The sequence below is a fragment of the Haemorhous mexicanus genome, chromosome 4 (genome assembly GCF_027477595.1).
Source record: "Haemorhous mexicanus isolate bHaeMex1 chromosome 4, bHaeMex1.pri, whole genome shotgun sequence".
In the NCBI taxonomy this organism is placed as follows: Eukaryota; Metazoa; Chordata; class Aves; order Passeriformes; family Fringillidae; genus Haemorhous; species Haemorhous mexicanus.
Genome location: NC_082344.1, coordinates 67,210,667 through 67,231,847, shown reverse-complemented (window position 1 = coordinate 67,231,847; position 21,181 = coordinate 67,210,667). Strand labels below are relative to the sequence as shown.

At 42.3% G+C, this 21,181-nt stretch overlaps 1 protein-coding gene across 1 annotated transcript; it reads right to left on the bottom strand.

The window, feature by feature from the left end:
* GPR78 (G protein-coupled receptor 78) lies at positions 1-5,582 on the bottom strand. The gene is made up of 3 exons (XM_059845648.1): positions 4,915-5,582; positions 4,224-4,337; positions 1-238 (listed from the first exon to the last, which is right to left on the bottom strand). Exons 1-3 carry the CDS (start codon positions 5,580-5,582, stop codon positions 1-3), a joined length of 1,020 nt encoding a protein of 339 aa, XP_059701631.1.
* Positions 5,583-21,181: the final 15,599 nt, after the last annotated feature.

Here is a 21,181-nt window from a genome sequence, read left to right as displayed (position 1 = left end):
TCAGTTTGTTCTGTGCAAGCAGTAATCGTTTTCAGTGTCAAGAGAACTGTTGTACCCTGATGATGGATACAGGTCCCTCTTCAGTATCCTGTTGACGATGTTGATCAGAACTTTTTTGTACTGTTGACGTAAAAGTGAGTAAACAAACGGATCTGATGCAGCCTTACTGTAGGTGAGGCACTTGCTTATAATTCCCCAGTAGTAATTTATGGTAACAAAAGGAATGAGCTCTATCAACCTGTTAAACATTAAAGAGAAATGGAAACACTTGAGTGTTATATTCACACTTAGCCCAGTGCTCAACTCATGCTTCATGAAACATTCAAGTACCATTTATTTTCTTACAGTACACAGTCCCTGCAGGAGAAGGGTCATGTACTTACTCCTCACATTCAATAGGGGCAAAGAGAACTTTCCTAGCAAGGCCACTGGGAGACAAAATCAATTCCTACTATGGAAAGAGGGAAAAACTGTTTTCAGTGGTAATGCTTCTGTGCAGAGGAGATAAGAGAGTGCTGCAGTCTACTGCTCACTTTCTGAATTTACTGAGCTGTGCTGGTAAGTGGTCAAAATTGTGGTGACATAATTGACTACCTCTCTCCCACAGCAAGCTTGAGATAGACCCCTGTGACTCAGGAGACCCATGTGACTCAGGGCACCCAGACTCAGTGACATCAGTCTCCTGAGTAGAGCTGTCTAGTGACACTTGAGACATTCGGACATGACCCCATTGGCATCGGGCTGCTGCTCCTGGAAGGTCCTGTGGCATATCTGCCAGCCCAGGTAAGGACTTGGATGCCACGCAGCATCTCAAATGACACCAGTAACATGGTCTAGGTCACTGAATCCATCCCCTCAGACCAGACCAGCGTGCCTTCATTACCCCACTGTGGAGAATCAACACAGATGCAAAGTGGATTCATGTCAGACTATTGCAGTATGAAAAACAACCTGGCAGTATCTCAGGGAGGTCTGGCTGGCACCTGCAATCCCACCGTATGCCTAGCAGCACACCCACAACTACTTAGCCATGGAAGTTTTTGTGTGCATTTGGCTGACTTCTAGATTGGCCAAAGAAAACAAGGAGACAACACTTTTATCATCGTTATATGACCAGTCAGCTACATCCAGACCTGTGTCTCCTGCTCTGTGCTTCACGGGTGATTAGTGGCCTCAGCACCTCAGCAGAGAGGGAGGCATTAATCATGGGGGCAGAAACCACAACTAAGTTAAACATTTTTTCCACAGAACTGAGGGCAATCCTTCAGACTATTGCAGCAAATGTCTCACCCAGCTCATCTGCAAATCCTCCAGGAAGGCGGAAAGTACAGGGTGAGGGACTTTTATTTTGTGTATATCTTTTGCAAAATCTTTTGCAGGAGCAGGAGTATTCTACTTTGCTCTATTCATCCCAGAAGAAAAGAAAATGTTCTGGGAGATAAAATAGCCCTTGTCTGTACTCTAAGACATCACTGTTTGAAGATGGAAGATGAGAAGCTTTCTCAAGGCTTGAAGAACCTTCTGTCCTCTTTCCAAAAAGCAGAGCTCCTGACTTTCAGGGTGTTGACTTTTGAAGCTGTTCCAGTCCCTCCTCATAGAAAAGCTGACTTATCATCATTTGGACTGAACTTTGCTACAAGTGACAGGAAAATTCCTTATTTATATGTCAAAAAGTAAAATCATTCTTATGGCAAGTGCATTTAAAAAAACAGATGACTTCTGTTTGAAGTTGCTCAGAAAAAGTTCCAGTGAATTCAAAGTAAGTAGAACAGGAAGATACAAAATATGAGAAAAAAATGTACAATAAATGACTCTTGCTGCATGATTGCTTCGGTTAATTCCATCCTGCATATCATCCTAATACAAGAAATATATAATTGATATTTACACAATTGATGTTTTTATAAAGACACTAAATAAGAAGAGTAAGATATCTTTCAGTCTTGAAAATAGATGTATTGCTGTGTTCCCATTAATGCATTATGGATCCTAACTTAATTGCACTAAAGCCAACAGAAGAAAAATTACACAGATTTTAATGAGATAAAGGGTCTGGCCAAAACAAGTCAGAAATATCCATCTGAATGCATCTTAGTATGATTTTCATGTTTTCAGTGCTGTTACAAAAGAGATTAAATTCATCTGTCGTCTCTTAGTGAACAGACGAATATATTGCTAATGAGCCTAATCTCATTCAAATTTCTGAAGTGAGGAGCAAATACTGAGCTCACAATGCAACCCAAGTCACCAGGCCAAGAGCAAGACAACAGGTAGAATGGCTTTTACATTGCCTCCCCAGAGAATGCTTCAGAGCCACCCCCCTAAAAACCAGAATGAGGGAAGAACAGAGAATCAGGCTCAGCAGCCAGTCCTCCACTCTCACCTTCATCACCACATTTCATGAAGTGGTGTCTTGGCACTCTCTTGTCTTTGAGACAAGAAGTCTTTCAGGATGTCTTCCCCAAAAACTTCCCATTCTGCTGTCCCTGAACCAGCTCAGTCCCTGTGACAGACAGAAGCTCTACCTTGACACATATTTCCATAAACCAGACCTCAGCCTTCTCTGTAGTGCTTCAGTGGCTACCAGTTTGTCACACATAGAAAATGCACCATCTCACATTTGCCACATGCAAGGTCTGAAGAAGGAAGTAACTTTTATTTTAGAAGTTTATGAGAAATACCTCCACCCTGAAAAATGTGGCCACGTTTGGAATTTGCTGAGCTTCATAATGTTCAGATGGAAAGAAGATGGCAAAATCCACTTTGCTCAACATAATTACATCCTGATTATTGCAGAAGTGAATAGAACATGACTCAAGATGTACTGAACAATGATAAAACTGACCTTTTAACTATGTGATGTAATGTTAATATTTGTAATAACCCTTTCAACTGCAGAAAAAAGATGTAGTTATCCAGGCAATCAGGAAGGTATCCCTTTCAACATGTAAATGGGAACTGAAATAAATGTCACCATAAAAATATTAAAAATATTGTCTGTTTAGTGTACTGGCCTTAACCTGTCCCCTACTCCTCTCAGAAAAGGGCAGTGGCTCTGACCATAAATCCCCTGTATGTGTGTGACTGTAAGATCAGAGCACTAAAGCTGGCCAGAAGTGAGCTGGTGTGGCTGCAGACACTGGCAGCTTGGCAACAACCTTGAAGAAGCCCTCACCAGGGGGTTTTGCACATAGAGCACCTTCCTCAACACAAGTCAGCACACTTCAAGGCTGTCTGGAACACACTGTGAGAGTGCGAAATATATTTAAAAATCATTTGCGAAAGATGTAGCCCATTTCAGTATAGAGATGAAAGGTTAAATGTCAGGATGCTGCTATTCAGTGTAATTACACTGACTTCCAGGTCACTGGTTTACCCAAGGTTTAATAATAATAATAATAATAATAATAATAATAATAATAATAATAATAATTATCATCATCATCATCATCATCATCATCATCATCATCATCTGTTGTATGAAGACTACACAAGTAGATAACAACAACGATGCATGGACACTTCAAAAGGTGCAAACCATCAGGATGGATGCTTATAATTCTGCCCAGTTGAGGAGCACAATGTTTCCTATACATTTAAGGAGTTTAATTATTGCTTTTCCTGGGAGATAACTTTTACACCGCATCACAAGTCTGTGCTGCACCATTAGCAGTATATTTACAGGCATTAGTGTTTCCAGACTGAAATCTTATCTGACACATTATCAGGCTGGACAAATTTAAATTATATCAACTCAGCTTCCAACAGCAGCGAGCTTGGCCTTATGCCAAAAAAAAGAGAAACCAAAAATAAAAAACAAAAACCCTAAGCTAATCAGAAAAGTCTGTCTGTTTTCCTCTCTATTGTGAGGGTTGTGCTAATAAGGAAGGGTGGCAAGTCTTTTAAACTGCTTTTATCTCCACCGGCATGTAATTAATTCCCGGTACTTGTCCTAAAAGCCGCTTGCTTTTGGCAGAGGTGCCCAGACCTGGCTGTGATGAGGGGAGGAGAGCCAGGTCCTGCCGGGGCTGTCCCCCGGGACTGGGTGTGTGGACAGGAGCAGCGTGTTTGTGTGTGTGTTTCTGTCCGCTGGCTCTCAAGATCAGTCCCGGGGGTCCGTTTGGCTCTGGCCCCCCAAAATTAGCTGTAGGACACCCGGGCACCTGGGCATCACAGGACATCCTGATCCCGCAAAGACCCCCACCCCTACAGGGGATACTAACCTGGTGATAATGTAAGGACCAAAACAGATCACGAACGACCCTATAAAAATACTGATTTTCTTGGTAGCCCGCTGCCTCCTCCTTTTCTGCTCGTTCAGACAGCGCTGCTTCACACTATGGAGGGAAAAGAGCAGCAAGGGTGTTAAGGCAAGAAGGGAGGAGGTGAGACGCGAGCCCAAGGAAGAGGGGAAGCACCCTCTCCACGGCCAAAAGCCCCTGCGCCCGAGAAGGGAAGGGAGAGGAAGGCAGCCCCAGAGGAGAGGAGGGCAGCCCGGTCCGGGGAAAGGGCAGCCCCGAGGGGAGGAGGGCAGCCCCGAGGGGAGGAGGGCAGCCTCCCGGGGAAGAGGAAGGCACTCCTCTCGGGGAGAGGAGGGCAGCCCGGAGGGAGGGAGGATAGCCCCAGCCCCGCCGAGCCTCTGGACGATCGCACTCAACAAAGCAGTGTCCCCCGCTTGAAGGGAGCGCAGGCAAGTGGCATAAGGAGAGCCCGGTTAGCGTTCAAACAGAGAAGGCTACAAATGCACAAGTCACCGTTCCTGGCACTGTAAGCAGCGTCTGAAACTAGAGGCAGGAGCGCTCGCCACGCGGCCGGGGCAGGCAGGAAAGGGTGCTGGGGAGGCGGGATATTGCTTCTGCCCGGGGTAACTACCGCGAGTGACCGGGGGATGTGAGTCCGAGCGCGCATCATTACCTGGGGTGGATATCCACCAGCAAAACCAGAGTCTGCATGGTAATAATGTCTATCCGCTTGCAGTGGAACCGGGCAACTTTCAACACCTTTAAATAGGTGAAACACAAGATCACCAGAGACAGCATGAAACTGGTGGAGTGAAAGACAATGGTGAACACTGTAAACCTTCTCCTCTCTGTCTCTTCCTTCAGGTGTAAGGTGCAAGAGGCGTAAACGCTGTTGTAATCTACCCATGAGTAAAACAAAGATACCAAGGGGAACGTGAGGGAGTGGAGCCACGAGTAGCCCATCAGTATCACAGCGTCCTTATACCGCATCTTGCTGGTGTAGCTTAGGGGGAACACCACGGCAATCCATTTGTCGATGCTGAGCGCTGCCATGCTCAGCATTGTGTTGGAAGTCAGGAAAGTTTCCAGGAAACCCACCGCCTTGCAGACGCAGCCCCCGAGGGGTTGCTGGTTCCTCAGGATGCCCAGCAGGGTAAAAGGCATGTTCAGAACTGTGAGAAGCAGGTTGCAGAAGGATAAGTTCACCAGGAAAACCCCGGCGACCTGCTTGCGGATCTCCGTACTGTAGACGAAGCATAGCAGCACCAGGAGGTTGGAGAGCAGAGAGACAACCAGCACCAGCACGAGGAGCAGCGCCAGCAGGACGCCTGCCAAGTCCATCTCTCAGCGGGTCGCCTGGAGCGGGCGAGGGCAGGAGGAAGAGGGCACCCGCGCCGGCACCGCAGCCTCGCCTGCCGCCCACCGCGGCCGCCCGCGCATGGTGCCGGCGGCGGGGCAGGGGCCGGGGGCAGCGCCGGGGGCAGCGGGGCGCAGCGAGAAGGGCAGGGCCGGGCAGCGGAGTCGAGAGAGGGGCGAGGGGAGGGCGACTGGGCAGAGGGGGGAGGACAGGGACAGCGGGGACGGGGCTCTCTGACAGCAGTCAGGCAGCGGGGGGGAGCGGGACCCGAGGGGAGAGTGGCCGGAGCCGAGGGTAGGGGCTCCGGGGCACGCAGCGGCCGGATCGGGAGATAGGGGGGAGAAGAGGGTACCCGAGAATCGGAGCTGGAATAGGGGGCCCGAGGCGCCCGGAGCCGGGAGGAGCGGCGCCGGAGGCGCGGTGCTCGCCGAGCGCTGTCCGCGGTGCTGAAGCGGTGCTGAAGCGGCGCTGCCCCGACGGCCGCCCCGCTCTGCCTCAAGCCGCGGAGCGCGGCCGCCGCAGCGCCCGAGCCCGCGCCCCCTCCATGCCCCGCCGCCGCTCCGCTCCGCCGGGCGCACGGCCTCCGCAGGCTCTGAGCATCTTCCCCGCTGCCCAGCCCCTCAAATACTCCAGCCGCGGAGCCTCCCGCAGCGACTCATGCGCAGACGAGCGGCTGCGAGGCACAGGCTCAGCCAGGGATCGCGGCGTCGGGCTGATGCACTCCTGGATCGCAGGCGAGAGCAGCAGGAAGCCCAACTTTCCGCTAGTGTGCAGCTCGGGAAGGATCAGACCTGGAGATGAGTTACTGGGATGAGTCTGATCCCTGTGCTGTGCTCAGGCACACCCTGAGTGCACCAGCTGTATCTGGCGCTCCTGAAACCTGTTCAAAATCTGGTGTCTGTGCCCCTTGGCAGGCTTTCCCCCTTCCATCTGAGGGATTGTTTGCCCCTTCTCCCCTGAAATGTAGGGTGTTGGTGTGATTGCCTTCTGGGTATTCACGCTGGCACTGGCCAATGAGGGATGTTTCTCGGATTAGAGACTCCACTTTGAGTGCTTGGACTCACCAGCTGCTTGAGAAAGGACCCAAATTAGGGTGATGCTGGCATACTCTGGAAAACTAGAGTCTCTCTCTTTACAATTTTCCAGTCACACTAATAAAAAGGTAGTGTGGTGGTCAGAAAGGTTTTATCTGTTATTACATTTTGGCAAAAGCTGAAAAGACAGACTAGAAAGAGAACAGAAATTCCCCCTTGCAGCTGTCAGAAATGTAGATCATGTGGCTAATTCCCAAAAAAATGTCATGAATCTTTGTCTTAGATTAAAAAAAAAAAAAAAAAAAAAAAAAGAGAGAGAGAGAAAAGAGACTAAGTTTTGATGCATCAAAATACTGGTACAGAAAAAAGCTGCCATGCCTAATCACTGTCACATTTTACAGTTGATCGCCAGAACTGACACAAATAAAAAGGAGAAGAAAAGGTAGCACTCCTACTATCCAAAATAACTGTTAATATCCTAAGGAAATGCTGTATTGTATATATTGTCCCTTTAGTGTAGCCTTGTCACGCAAGTGTGACCACTGTGTGAATAACTGTACATAAAACTGCCTGAAAGAGCCTGGAGGCAATATAGGTTTTGTTGGGCTTTTTTCCCCCAAGAGTAGTTAAAGTTTTGGATCAGGCCCTAATTGAAAAGCTTGATATGGTGTGTCTTAAAGAAAGAGCAAAGCAGCAAGACATGAGATGTGTTATTTGGAAGCGAACCAGTGCAGTACTATTCCTCAGGATGGAAAGAAAATGAATGTTTTCTTTGATCAGAAAGCTGCCATTTCCAAAGTTAAAAAAGTACAGATCCATTTGACAGGGCTTAGGCTTGATGTACAAAAATCTAGTATATATCTGTGTAAGCATTTGAGTGAAAAGAAATCTATAAAAGTATGGCAATACCAGTTTTCTCGGTGTTTAATTGTTGCATTTCTATCATCAGAGAGCCAACACTGTTTGGGAAGGTCTGGGAAGAAATGAACCATCATGGGAGAACCTGGCTGTGTCCTTACAGGGCAAGGGTTCTGCAATTACCCCCTCCCCTACAGCAGCAATTCTTACAGTTCCTACTAGTCAGAACCCTTATATGACCTACCTTTCATTTAACAGTATCACAAGGTTATGAGGCTTTTATGTTAGCCATCTGGGAATAGAGGCTGTCTGAGTAGTGGTGTCACTGTTGGGGCTATTTTATATCATCACAGAGACAACCTAGATGTGCTGTTCCCTTACTGGGATAGCTACCTGAGAAGCTGTTTCCTCTTGGATGCAGACAGAGGACAACTTCTGTCTCTTTCTCTTCTACACATACATGCATACATAATTTTTCCCATATGGCCTTTTCAAATGAAGAACAAATTGTTTCTCAAAACTGATGCAGGAACAATACATTGAAATAGGACAAGAAAATAAAAAGGTGGCAAAAAGATGGGAGAAAACTTTTTCTGATTTTTTCAGATGTACAGAGAATTTTACAGTACCTTGCAACAATATTCTGGGCTCAAAGAGCCCCAGTAGAGATGACTTTGTTGGATTTCTCCTTTTGCTTTCAGTGGAACTTTGTTAATATGACAAGGTAAACGTGCACATAACTTCCTGTGGGATGTGAGTCCTCTGCTGACCCTTTCCCATTTACAGGCAGCAACCCTGTAACACCTCATACCAGACACCTCTCTGTCTTACTTGCAGCTTATAAGGCTGGAAACAGTCATTTGTTTGAGACCAGAAGGCTCAGACTTGCTGTGGTGGGCTTGCAAATGTGGGCAGTGCCTCCTTAGCCCCTGGAAACACAGATCTACCTTTCCAAATATAAGCAGACAAAGGCTTATATAATTCCAAATGCTCACAGCAGTCACACTAAACACATGTATTTTCCCAATCAAGATCTTACAGTATTTATCAAGGATGCTGTTTTGGTGGAAACTGGGGACTGTAGAGTCTGCTGCAGTATGATTAAAAAGAGGGAAAATAAAGATGTTCTTGTCAATAATGATCCCTTAATAAACATAGTCTATTTAGTTAACACAGATTAGGTAAGTACTTGAGACTTTTATTCTAACATCTGCATCATTCATTAAATCTACACATTCATCTGTTCTACATGTTGACCACAACTTATTTGATTTAATGGTGAATGGACTGTATTTGTTGGAAAAAATAGGGTAAGAATCAAATTCCTTTTTTAGTTTCACTCCAGGAGAGATGCGTCATGCAAATTTCAGTGTACATCAGAACTGCACATAATTCAGCTCTAATCAATGTATTCTGCAAAGGCTAGGAACACATTTAATTTGGTTCTAATTTTAAGAAAGCACCATGAAAGAAGGAAACCTCAAACAAATTATATCAATTAATTTGAAAGTACAGAGAAAAGCAACCCTTTTCCTCTGATTCTCTTATGACAGGTGAAGAGAGGGAAATTAAATTATATGAACCAATATGGGGGGAAATGGAATGACTCATGGAACTGATGTTACATAAAAAGCTTTTCACTTCTAGGGCACTTGCTAAAAAGTGACCCATTTCAAAAGTGAGTAAGACTGGTTAATACCCATGAGATTTTTCAATATGTCCTGTAAATAGATCTGGTACTGATAGATCCTGAGAAGCAAAGAGAAATCTCTTCTCACTTCCACAATGACTGCAGGTGTGTTTTTGTTTTCACATTACATTTAGCTAATGAAGTTTTAGTGAAGTCAGAGTTCTTCAATTCTCAGCAACAACTTTTTTTCTTATTATTCTTTTGGGTTTTTTTTCCCCCCTCTTTCTTTTCAAAGGCCTATTTTATTAGGATTTGAACTATAGAGTCTTTGAGCAAGCAGGGCTACTACACAAATAGATTTTATGCTTTCTGGAACAATGAGATAAATAAGCAAGCAGATAGTAGTATTGTGACAAGTGACATCCTGTTAGTCCCTAAATAAAAGATGTGAAGCCTGACTCATCAGTCTTATACAATTCTGAAAGACCATTCCTGTGGCAGAATTCCAGTAGGCACATTTACCACCTGTGGAATAACTTTGTCCTATAGATCTTCCTAAAATGGAACAAAGAAAAACTCCATGTGTGTAAGGCCCACACATTCCTTCACTAAACCTCTACTATTCAGGGGAAAAATTTGGAGCAGAAATATGAAGCTCAGCCATGCCACAGTTCTGCAGACTGAAATTGCTTCAAAATTGCCTAAGTACTATAATGAGGAATCTCAAAGTTCAACAGATAATCTTGTAGCTGTATCAAAAGTCTACATTCACAAAAATTTTTTGAGTCTTATTTCTGTTTATGCAAACTAGATAGATTCCTACAGTCTGCAAAAAATTGATCTCAAAATTATTCCAGAAGACAATATTTTATTTTGAAAGATGGAGGGCAATAGAGCTGGTGAAGGGTCTGGAGCACAAATCTTATGAGTGGCTGAGGGAGCTGGGGTTGCTTGGCTTGGGAAAATGAGACACATGGAGAACCTTATCACTCTCTGCAACTACCTGAAAGAAAGTCGTAGACAGGTGGGGGTCAATCACTTCTCCCAGGTAACACAAGTGACAGAATGAGAGAAAACGGCCTCAAGTTGTACCAGGTGAGGTTTAGATTGGACAGTAGGAATAATTTCTTCACCAAAAGGGTTGTCAAGCATTGAAATGGGCTGCCCAGGGAAAGGTTGACACATCATCCCTGGAGGTACTTAAAAGACCTTTAAATATCTTTTAAATGTAGGTGTGGCACTGAGGAATGTGGTTAAGTGGGGATTTGGCAGGCCAGGGTTAACAGCTGTACTTGATGACCTGTAGGGCTGTTTCCAACCTAAGTGATTCTATGATTGTATTCTTGAAATTCTTAATGGAAATGGAAGTTCACAAGTACTGGAAGATAACAGGAAAACAAAAACATTCACAGAAACTCAGCCAGTTTCATCTGAAATACAGTTCTAAAAATAGGTAAATAGGTATGTATGGATATGTGTCGATGCTTCCTCTTTCTCCCATCAATTCTTTTTGCCTTTTTTTAGTTCCACAATATGAGGCAGCAGGTAGAACCAGAATTCTGAATTGCAAAATTTGGCTTTGGAATCAAGCTGGTTGATTTGTTATTTGTTTGGTTTTGGTGTTTTTTTTTTTTTTTTTTACCTAGAGTGCAATGCAAAAGTGTGAAGGCAAAAATATGCTATTGTACTGAGCAGCAAAAGATATTGATTTCGGTGAAGTTTGTGTCAGGAGATAAACACTAACTAGCTTTTACATCCAGAAGCTTTACAACTATAATACAAGTCTGAAATATTAATGGAGGAATACTGTCGCCTCAAGCAAGTGGCACAGGTACTTGAATCTCTGCCTTTCTTAACTCAGGGACAAGTTCTTCAAAATATCCAAAATATGTCTGTTCTTTCCCTAGTCTGGTTCTACAGTAGAGTTACTCCAGATTTAATTAAATATTCAGGACTTGGGCTATACCCAGAATTTTATATTTTGTGAAGGTACAATTCTTCTGCAGTCTCCAGAAAAAATAAAAATGGTGAGTGGAATCTTATTGAATGTAGGAGCACATATAGTCACTTACCATTTTTGCCTGTTTTGTCTCTTTTTAAGTATTTGGTTATCCATATATTTTTAACCTGACAGGAAAAAGATGAAAGTGCTTTTTTTTTTTGGTATTTTTTGGTGCCTCACAAACACAGTAGTTCTTACTAGAAATGCTGTACTACACCAGATTGTTATAAAATTTATCAAAGATGCAGGCATGGGGATAAATTCCCAGGAGCCTTTTACTGGCATTTTCAACAAATGTGACAATCTTTAGCACTTTCAGGGGCCAGAAAACATTAAATGGCATTTTTCAGAAACTGCTGAGGCAATTTATTTAGTGTTGTGGTGAAGTTCCAGGAGCCAGCACATGAAAAAAGCAGCATGTGTTCTTTTGCTCTACTATTGAAATTCTCCTTTCCTGCCTTACTTGTTCAAAATCTCCCCCACATCTTACAAAGATGGTTTAGTTCTGTTTTCCCTGAGTCAGTGCAAATCCAAGATAAGTCTCTTAAAGCTACTGGGAAACCAATGCAGTGGAAATGAAAGCAATCAAACATAAGACTGTAAAACAGTATGAAGCTTCTAAGATGAGGCCATTTTGATTATAGTTATTTATTATAGAGAGCACTCTAAGCAAGCACCTCAAGAAAAAAATTAACCCCACCTTGTGCAGTGGAAGGGCTGATCTGCCAGGGATCTGTGCTGAGCTGCTCAGGGGCAGATGCACAAAGCCCTTTGGATGGTTGCAGAGGAAGGAGCACAAGCACACAGATGAGAGCTCTGTCCTAAGCTGTTTGTTCAGGAGCAGTTTGAGCAGATGCTTGATCAAAAGGGCAAAAAAAGCTGGGCTGGACAAATCACCTTGGTTTGAACTCATACATGAGCAGAGTGGCTGCAGCAATGCAGGACAGTATTCTCTGGCATTATAGCACTATGCCTCTGGGCTCTGAAAATACCCTCCTACAGGACAGGCATAATTTATCTTCTGATGGGCATGCAGCAGACCAGTGCCCATAATTCAGGGTAACAGCTCTGTGGTGTTCACCCTGCCCCAGCCCTTTAACCTTCACACATTAATCTTTCTACATCAGGATCTTGCTCAAATCCCGTGGTTTTCCTTTCCTCAGCCCCTCACTGCAGAAATGTTTCTTCACACCCTCACTAACAGGTACAGCTCCTTTTGGTGAAGGTAACCAATGAGCACCATCTGCCTTGAGGAATAAATAGCCAAGATATTTTTTACAGCAATATCTAGGCACTGTCCTCCCATCACACCCATCCTTTTCCTCTGCCTACCCACCCATCCACCCACCCCCACATCCATCCTCAGGAACATGTTTTTGCAGAAAATACTCTGGCTCAGAGGCAGCTCCACTCTAAGAAATGGAATTGGCAGGTAATAAATAGGCCTGCACTATGTTTCTTTCATAGAAACACTCAGGGGCTAAGGCTTTTAAATGTGAACACAGGTTATTATGAGTGCACAGCTATCTTGGAGCCTCTATTATCATGCACCTTTCACTGTGTGTTTCTCCGAGTGTATTAAAAAAAACCCCAACACCAAAAAGCCCCTCTTTCAGTAGGGTAAAGAAAGAAAATCAAGAAACTGCCAGGACAAAATTGACACTGTATAATGCAAACTCTGTGCACTGGCATAGCAGGGGTTCCCACAGCAAGTTAGTTGCTTAGGAACAATAATAACATGTGGCCCCCAATCATCCCCTCCAAACATGCAAGAGAAGCCCAGTCCCCCTCCAGAGGCACAGCAGAGGAATATTGCTACCCTCCCTTGGGTCTCACTCTCATCCTTACCTGGGATGGGCTTTCATCTGGTGAGCACAGGACAAGTTATTCCCCAGCCCTGCTGGGAACCCCTCCACAAACAAATGCTATCAAAGTCAGTAAGATCTTCAGAAATTCACAGGAATGGGGAAACAAAGCACAAATGCAAATAATGGCTCTCCAAATCCACTGCTCCTACACCTCCTACAAGCACCTTTGCCCACATGTGGGGCAGGCTGCAGGAAGGGTTCACTTACCCCAACCAAGTGATGGAGTGACCTTGCCCTGACCTGTGTCTGGAGTGGCAGAGGCTGAGTGTCCCCTGGGCTGGACTTCTGCCACACAGGGGTTCTTTTCTTGCCACACTTTTCTTTTGCATGCTGCCTCCTCAAACCTTGGTCTCACAGAGGAAGATGAGAATGAAGGCTCTTCACTGACAGATGGAGAAGAAATGCCACGAGCTCCTTCTCACACAAGGGCTCTGGGAGATCACCTACAGCTGAAGCTCTCTGTTATACTTCACTGCTCACAGCTCATCAGAAGTACCCCAGCTCTTACCCTCTGAGCCCAGTGCTAATCAGTTACTCTCAAAACATTTTTCCTCTTTCTGCTGATGAGTTTTGTAATCTCTGTGATTTCTTTGGAGATGTGTTCAAATTAATAATTTATTCTGAATTCTATTTTTTTTTTGGTAATTCAGTTCTTTTTTGTGCCTCTTAAGGTCATTTAGAATTTTCTCTCTCTCATGGATAATTGTTTTCATTAACATAGCAGTAGTCTTGGAAACAGCTAAGCAGAGTTTGTACCCATCATCCAGCTTTATGCTATGAGTTAAGCAAGAAAATATGCTGTTCTCATATGTGTTGTCATACTCAGAGCTGTTCTGGGAAACTGGTATGTAGAGCTGCAGTGAACTCTCCCTGGCCCTCTAATGCACACTCAGCTTCTCTTATTTTTGACACAGCAGTTTCAGAAAAAGATAAAACATAATCTGAAAAATGCCTTTAATTCTCACAAAGAATGTTCCAGGATTTGGAGAAGCTCCCTTACTAGTTGAGCTAATTAAGTGGCAAGGCTAAAACAGGAAATTTTTGGGTTTAATTCCTAAATCTGCCTGAGTAATCCAGGGTAAAAACTCTGCCTTGTTTTAATATATCTGATCTTTATGTGTTTGATGTGCTAATTGCTGCTAGATTTTATATTTGTTTAGTAGAGCAACTTTTCACTGCACATTTCAACGGAATTTTTTCTCAATCTTATTTAATAATCCTTGTATTTCAACATTATATGTTTTCTCTGAAACTGTGTCCTCATTTTTATCACACTCCTTACTGTATTCCTCAAGCTAAAAAGAACTCCACCAATTTATTTTGAGAAACTTTCAGGTGCTGGGCTTTAGCTTCTCATAGGAATAGACAGAAGGTTGGGATTAAAACCACCAGAACCCCCAAAGCCATTGACAGAGTTTTTATATATGAAACTAAATTTTATGAGGAGACGGTGGATTTAAGATATCTCAGTAAAGCACATTGTTCTGATATCTTTTTAAGGTAGAACTCCTCAAATATGATAATTTAAGCCAGCATTCTCAATGTTTATGAAGGGATGTATCTAGTAAAAAGGTCCCAAGAACTGCCATTATGCTCATTTTGTAAAATTCTCTGTGTTCTTTGAGATTATGTATGTGCTATTCCTTTCCAATTATATTGTATAATTGTACTCAAAAGCAAGGTGTCTGCTAACTTTAAATGGGTCTATGCATAGCCTTGAAAGTTGTGTTGTTTTGGTTTTAATTAGGTAATGTTAAAAATCAATAATCAAGGTATATTAGGAGTATTTATAGGTCATCAAACCAAATAAAGGGAACAGCTGTGATGATTTCTTCTGAAATTCTCTTAGAAACAGGTATGTAATTATCTTGTTTGTATTACAGCATGAGTAAAAATTCAAACTTGATGACAAGAAAAGGGAATTATGCAGGGAATCTATTGCAGGGGACCTACCACATTTGTCCTGGCTAATTTCTCTCACTGCTAACAAAGATATGGCTCATGTTTGAGCTTCAGAATTAACTTCAGCTAGGGGATGGCTTATACATTTCCCCACCAGATTAAAGAGCCAGTAATTTAAATTCTGTTACTCTAAGCAGAGAGATTAAACCCACCAATTCCCAGCACTTAATTTGAGCCCTCTCCAGTTCAGCATGTCTTTAACAGGGGAAATCACAATCAAGCACAGCCTTCCAGATGCCCTCATAGGTAATACCCACCACACTGATTATGGAGCAAAATAATCTGCTGTAAACTGAAGGTTTATGTTAAACAAGGTTTGTTTGCATCTGTGGCTGATTTCAAAGTTACCTGGAAATTCATGTTGCAGCACTTACTTCCTGAGTTCAGAGCAAGATCTTCTTTACAACATAAGGTAAATGAAATGGTTCTGTAAGTATGGTTTCACACTGGCTGTTTTAAAGCATTCACTGCACAGTTATTTTTATTTAGCTGACTGATCTGGACCACTGTAAGGCACAGATCACTCATCTTCATTGTAACTTCTCTTCATTTTCTTTTTGAGATGAAGATTTTGTCAGTGCTCCTATGTTATCTCCCAAGTCTCTGATCAAAGTATTAAATATTAAAGACCAAACCAAATTTTCCATGGTATTCTCTAAGAAACCTAGTAATTTGATGGTATTTCTCAACTTAAAATTGCCTTTTATGTAAATTGACTTCTACAATAACTAGCTCACAAATAAAAACTGACAACCTTATTATGCTGTTGGAAAAAAAACCCAAAAAACAAACAGCAGACTCTTATTAAAGTAATGATTGAAATCTGGCCATTTCTACATTCAGATTCCCTAAATTATATCTTTGGATATAAGGGACAAGCAGAACATTTCTACAGGGTATGAGGAGCAATCCTGTAACACAAACAACAGCTGGAGCTCAAAAAACCAGTGTGCCCTCTTTGATAAGACCAGTGTTTCTGAGATACTCTTAGAGGAAGATGGAGCCATCAGGAATCTGAGGAGCCCTTCTTGAATTTGGGGTAATCCCAGTTGTGTTTGTTTGGATCTGATTGAATTCCTGGAGGTTCCAGGTGAGAGCAGGACAAGGTGCAGACCGAGGGGGGGTTTCCCCTCACTCCTTTTTCTCCTTCCTGCTCTGCTGGCCCTGCAGCCTCCTGGCAGAGCTCAGTCCAGCAGCTCTGCTGAAGCCTCAGTTTCCTGCTTCCCAAAGGCACTCAGGGAGATTAAACTGGAGTGACTAAGCATGCACCTTACTCTTCCAAGCAGTTCTCCTCAGAAAAAAAACCAACCATCATTTCTGGTTAAACAGATAGTAGTATCTTTGTCTTAAGTAGCAAAACAAAAAACAACTCAATGAAAACAAAATGAAAAAATGTTTAAATCCAAAATGTTAATTGTGGAATAAGAATCTGTGTTAACTGGGAAAATTAATGTCTAAGTGGTCCAGTTTGAGGGTTTTGCTGGTTTGGTTTATTTGGATATTTGCATTTTTTAAAAATCTTTCTGCAGCTTGATTTATCTTTTTTTTTTTTTTTTTTTTTTTTTTTTTTTTTTTTGCTAGTACTTTCCTATGTCTTTGGATGGTACAAGTACAGAAAAAAAAAAAAAAAAAAAAAAATCAGGATTTTAAGTAGTTTTTTTCCTCTGAGAATTCACATATTGGGGCACACTATGAATAAACTGCAGCATCCCAGTTCTTTCATCATTGATTGCCTTTAATTACACTCAATTTATAGCACTAGTGCTGCAAAGCAAGGGGTGTCCTGTTCAGAGTTCTTTTCAGCTGGCTAAGCATTAATGGATGATGATTTACAAAAAACCCTCCATGCCTTGCCAGTCCAGGCTAAAAGCAAATTGGTAATTTGGCCAATGTGTGTGTTTGTTGTCCACATATCTGAAAAAACAAGTGCCATTAGTGGTGTTGCTATATAAATGTATGTTTCATTAATTAGTAGACCAGCACAGGCACTCTTTTCCTTGCTTTTTTTTCAGATTAAATTTCAGCTCCAAAACTGCTTCACAACCATTTGGTCAAGCTGAATACATTGAAGGTTTTTTTTTTATAAAACTGTATGTGAATATCCACATACCAACTGGTAAATGCTGTACTCTGTCACCAGATGGTGGAGATTTGGGTGGAGGATGGGGCAACAAACAGCCAGGAGTTAACAAATAAGGCCATAATAGGTAAAGAAATCTGACTTGCTCTAGCATTTCTCACTAACTTACTTTTGAACCCTTGAACACTTGGTCCATTCTTTTCACCATGGTAGAAATGGAGCATCTGCAGTCACCCACCAGAAAGGTCTCCCATCAGATTGCACCAACAATTCTCCTCTCTTTTGAATGGGAAGCAGAAGCATCCTCCATACCTATCAGTAAGAGTTTACTTGCAACATCTGCCAGCTTTAGGACCATTTTTTGATGGTAAAAGGCTGCAACCTTTGTAGCTGCTGTAAACAACCAAGATGGAGATGTAACAAGTTTTTGTGCATGATGAAATAAGGTTCATAAGAGTGAAAAGATATAGAGTGTCTTTTCTCATGTCATGCTACACAGTTGCCAGTTACCATCGGTAGAACCCATCTGTGCAATGTTTTCTAAGTAACTCCCCTTTCATTGAAGAGGAAATCAAATTTTCCACAAGCTGAAGATTTAACTTTTGGGAGTCTCAGATGAAAAATTGATATGTCATAAGGCTGTGTCAAAATAAAACTACAATTAAATGATGGTAAAATGACTCTTAATTAACATGCTCCTTAGTCCAGGGACTGTTTTTATTTGCAAAATACATATTTTGAATTCTAAGAAAACTCCCAAATATATTTATTATTTAAGTATAGAGGTTATAAATATTAAAAAATGTTTCTTTTTATTCTTAGATTTTTCAGTGTATTTCAGTGAGCCTTTAGTGGAATAAAATGGCTATAAATATTTTCAAGGAGGAAAATATCTAGTACTCCTTCTTTTTAGAAAATTCTGCATGTTTGGTTATTTCATCAGTCAAAAATAGTTCAGTTTGTTTGTTTTACTTCTCTGAATTTCCTTGGATGTGTTTGGGGTAATATGAGCACTGCAGTCCTTAGAAAGGTGATAGTCACTAGGAGCTACAGGGAAAAGGCATCTCTGTTACTTTCTGTAACTCTGCAATGGCAAGAGCTGGCTCACAGCTTCACTGTCCAAACTGCTGTTCCACCACCTCACGACGGGGGAGCCATTTGATTTTTCATGTTCCATAGGAGAAAGATAATGATGTCAAGCAGCAGTAGTAGAAATAATTCTGATCAGCACAGTTAGTAACTAATATCAGAAAATATTAGTCCATTATGTCATGACTTTGTATATACATTCTGAAGTCCCTGTTTCGTTTTTTTTTCCTTGTATCATATTGCAAGGTTTTGTATAATGCACTTCTTGATTATTGTCAATAAATCTTTACACCTTTCTAGTCTTTTTTCCCCTCACTGCATTTTTTAAATTATTTCTATGTTCCTTGGGTAGGTTCTTGTTATTTTGTTTTGCTGTGTTTAGTTTTTTTTCTATCCAAATTAATCACATTTCTAATCTCTTAGCCCTGTTTTTACAATCTTTCTGGGACTTCTGATCTTTAGACTTCAAAAAGATTAATCAGCCTCTGAAGAGCTACATATATGCTTCAGTTTTTCCAGATTTGGGTCTCTCTTTCCAGTTAATATTGTTTATACTCATAATATAATGACGTGGATAGCTGGAGTCCCTACAGAATATGCCACCACACACATATCTTCAACACTGTAGAGGGAAGACTCTTTATCACTGCCACATGTTTACAATTTGCCAGGCAGTTTCCAGCCCACATGAGTATGCTGCTATCCAAGCCAATCTGAATTAATTTAGCAGTAAGATTTCATGAAACACACTGCCAATTGCTTTACTGAACTCTAAATATGCCACATCCTCATTTTTCCCTTCACACATTTATATTAGAATGGCTGGTGAGGGAAATTTTCAGAGACATGCATATTTAAGCATGGAAGCCATTAACTTTTACTTACAGTTTCACTTTGATTTACAAAGGCATTTAGGGACCCAATTTCCATTGGTGTCCTGTTGTGAGTTGGGAATAAACATTCTCGCATCAAAAAAACCCCCTACATTTTCAGAGCAAGTTATTCTTCCTAGTCTTTCCCCATTCAGTTCCTTCCCAGCTATGCTAGAAGAAGAAAATGGACTATCCAGTAGATCCTGGAATCATTTCAACCCATAATAATGTTTCATGTCCTCATAGGAAGAAGGGCAATTATTCCTGGTGGATTTTTTTTTTTCCATCTGCTTTGCAAACAGGTAATAATCAGTGGGGTCTGTGTTTTGGGAAAAAAAATCTCATCAAAGGTGCTTTTGTCTCTCATTAGTAATAGGAAAGATTGTTGTGACTTCAGTGGTCCCTGCAGGGAAGATGAAGCAAACTGCCCAGTAATCCCACTGGACTGCTGTGTCAGTAGGGAATATGCTTCACACGTAATTTTGAGCAGCATGGGTTAAAATGGGGCAAAAGTAATGAAATAATCCCCTAATACCTGAGTGCATTCAAGGTCAGAGCTCTGACAGGGTACAACTGCTTGGCTGAGTCCCACTGCTGTTCTTGCAGGAGGAGATTAAGAGGAAGGTAGTTAAACAAGTGCAACTTTTAAACCACTCTGGCTCTTAAAATTACAAAAACTGCCTCCATGCAGTGGTTCATTATCAGTGTGCAATTAAAGTAATGGACTTCAGTTACAGTTTCACCAAGTTCCCTTTGCACCACCCGGGAAGCATCAATAGGTTGGTCTTGAAATGAAGGCACAGGTAACCACTTTCTATCTCTTTAACTTCCCAGAGCAGCAGACAGAGGTTTTGACAGGAATGCTAACACCCAGCTTCACAGTGTCCTGGTTAGGAGAGAGGATATCGAGGAGATGAAAGAATTGCTCAAAGATTCAGGTGCAGATGTGTGGCTCCTAATGAATACCATGTTGAACATGAGCCAGCAATGTGTCCTTGCTTCAAAGGGGGCAAATTTTATCCTGAGCTTCATTCTACAAAATACCCTCCCTCTACTCAGCTGTGGTGAGGCCACACCTGGAATGGTGTGTCCAGTTCTGGCTTCCCACTGCAAGAGAGACGTGGACAGTCCAGAGAGAGTCCAACAAAGGGCCACAAAGGTGTTACAGTGACTGGAGCACCTTTCCTATGGGGAAAGTCTGAGAGACCTTGGACTGCTCAGCCTGAGGAGAGGGTGGTTTATGGGGCCACATCAATAAATACCTGAAGGAAGGGAGCAGGGATTATTGAGCCAGGACCTTTTCAGTGGTGCCCAGTGACACCAAGACAAGAGGCACAAACTGAAAAACAGGAGATTCCCTCTGAATTTCATTAGACCTTTTTTAATTGTGACATTGTGAGCAGTGGCATAGGTTGCCCAGGGAGGATGTGGAGTCCCCATCTTTGGAGCCAGCCAAATGCCATCTGGACATGGCTCTGGGCAGCTGGCTTACCTGGCCCTTTTTGAGCAGAGGTCACTTCCCACCTCAGCCATTCTGTGAGTTTGTGACTGTGACCACTGGAAAGTATCAATGCACTAGAGCAAAATTGTTGGCAGGATGGTGTTTGTTTTGATAAAATTTTTAAGCAAGAAGGTCATCAAAGTTTTCTATCTTTAGCTTTCCCAGGTAGAAAGATCATCCTCTCCCTGCTCTGCTGGGACTGAGGTCTCAGATAAAAAGGGAGAGAAATATTTAGACTTCTCTTCTGCTTGATTAAATTTAATGTTTAATCTCATATCTCACTGATCTGACCTGAACAACACTACAGGTGAAGTTCCCTTCCTCCACCTTCTCTTTAAAAATAAAATCAAAAATAATAGCATTTACTTTCAAGTCTCTCAAGGTGGAGACAAATGTTGAAATCTCAGTCAATGCTTTTGAAGTGTTTGTTCCTTGGTCATCATTCATGACCTATAAGTAGATGCTGTGTGTTCCTGATTTTCAGAAAGGAAATGAGGAACATATCTGTTCTAAATTTGTTTGACATGCTAATTTCTGCTGTATTTGTATTTGTTCAGTACAGTTACCTTTTATTGCACTTTCCATGTTTTTTTTCCTCAACACTGCTTAATAAGCCCTGTATTTCAGCTCTGAAGCTGTGTCCTCATTGTGATCACATTCCTACTGCATCCCTTGAACTACAAAGAA

Excerpts from the sequence above, each read along its gene's own strand:
- GPR78 (XM_059845648.1), bottom strand. The coding sequence starts at position 5,582 with ATGGACTTGGCAGGCGTCCTGCTGGCGCTGCTCCTCGTGCTGGTGCTG. Across the intron at positions 4,338-4,914 it reads CTGGTGGATATCCACCCCAG|TGTGAAGCAGCGCTGTCTGA; the intron begins GTAATGATGCGC and ends TTCCCTCCATAG. Across the intron at positions 239-4,223 it reads GGTCCTTACATTATCACCAG|GTTGATAGAGCTCATTCCTT; the intron begins GTTAGTATCCCC and ends AATGTTTAACAG.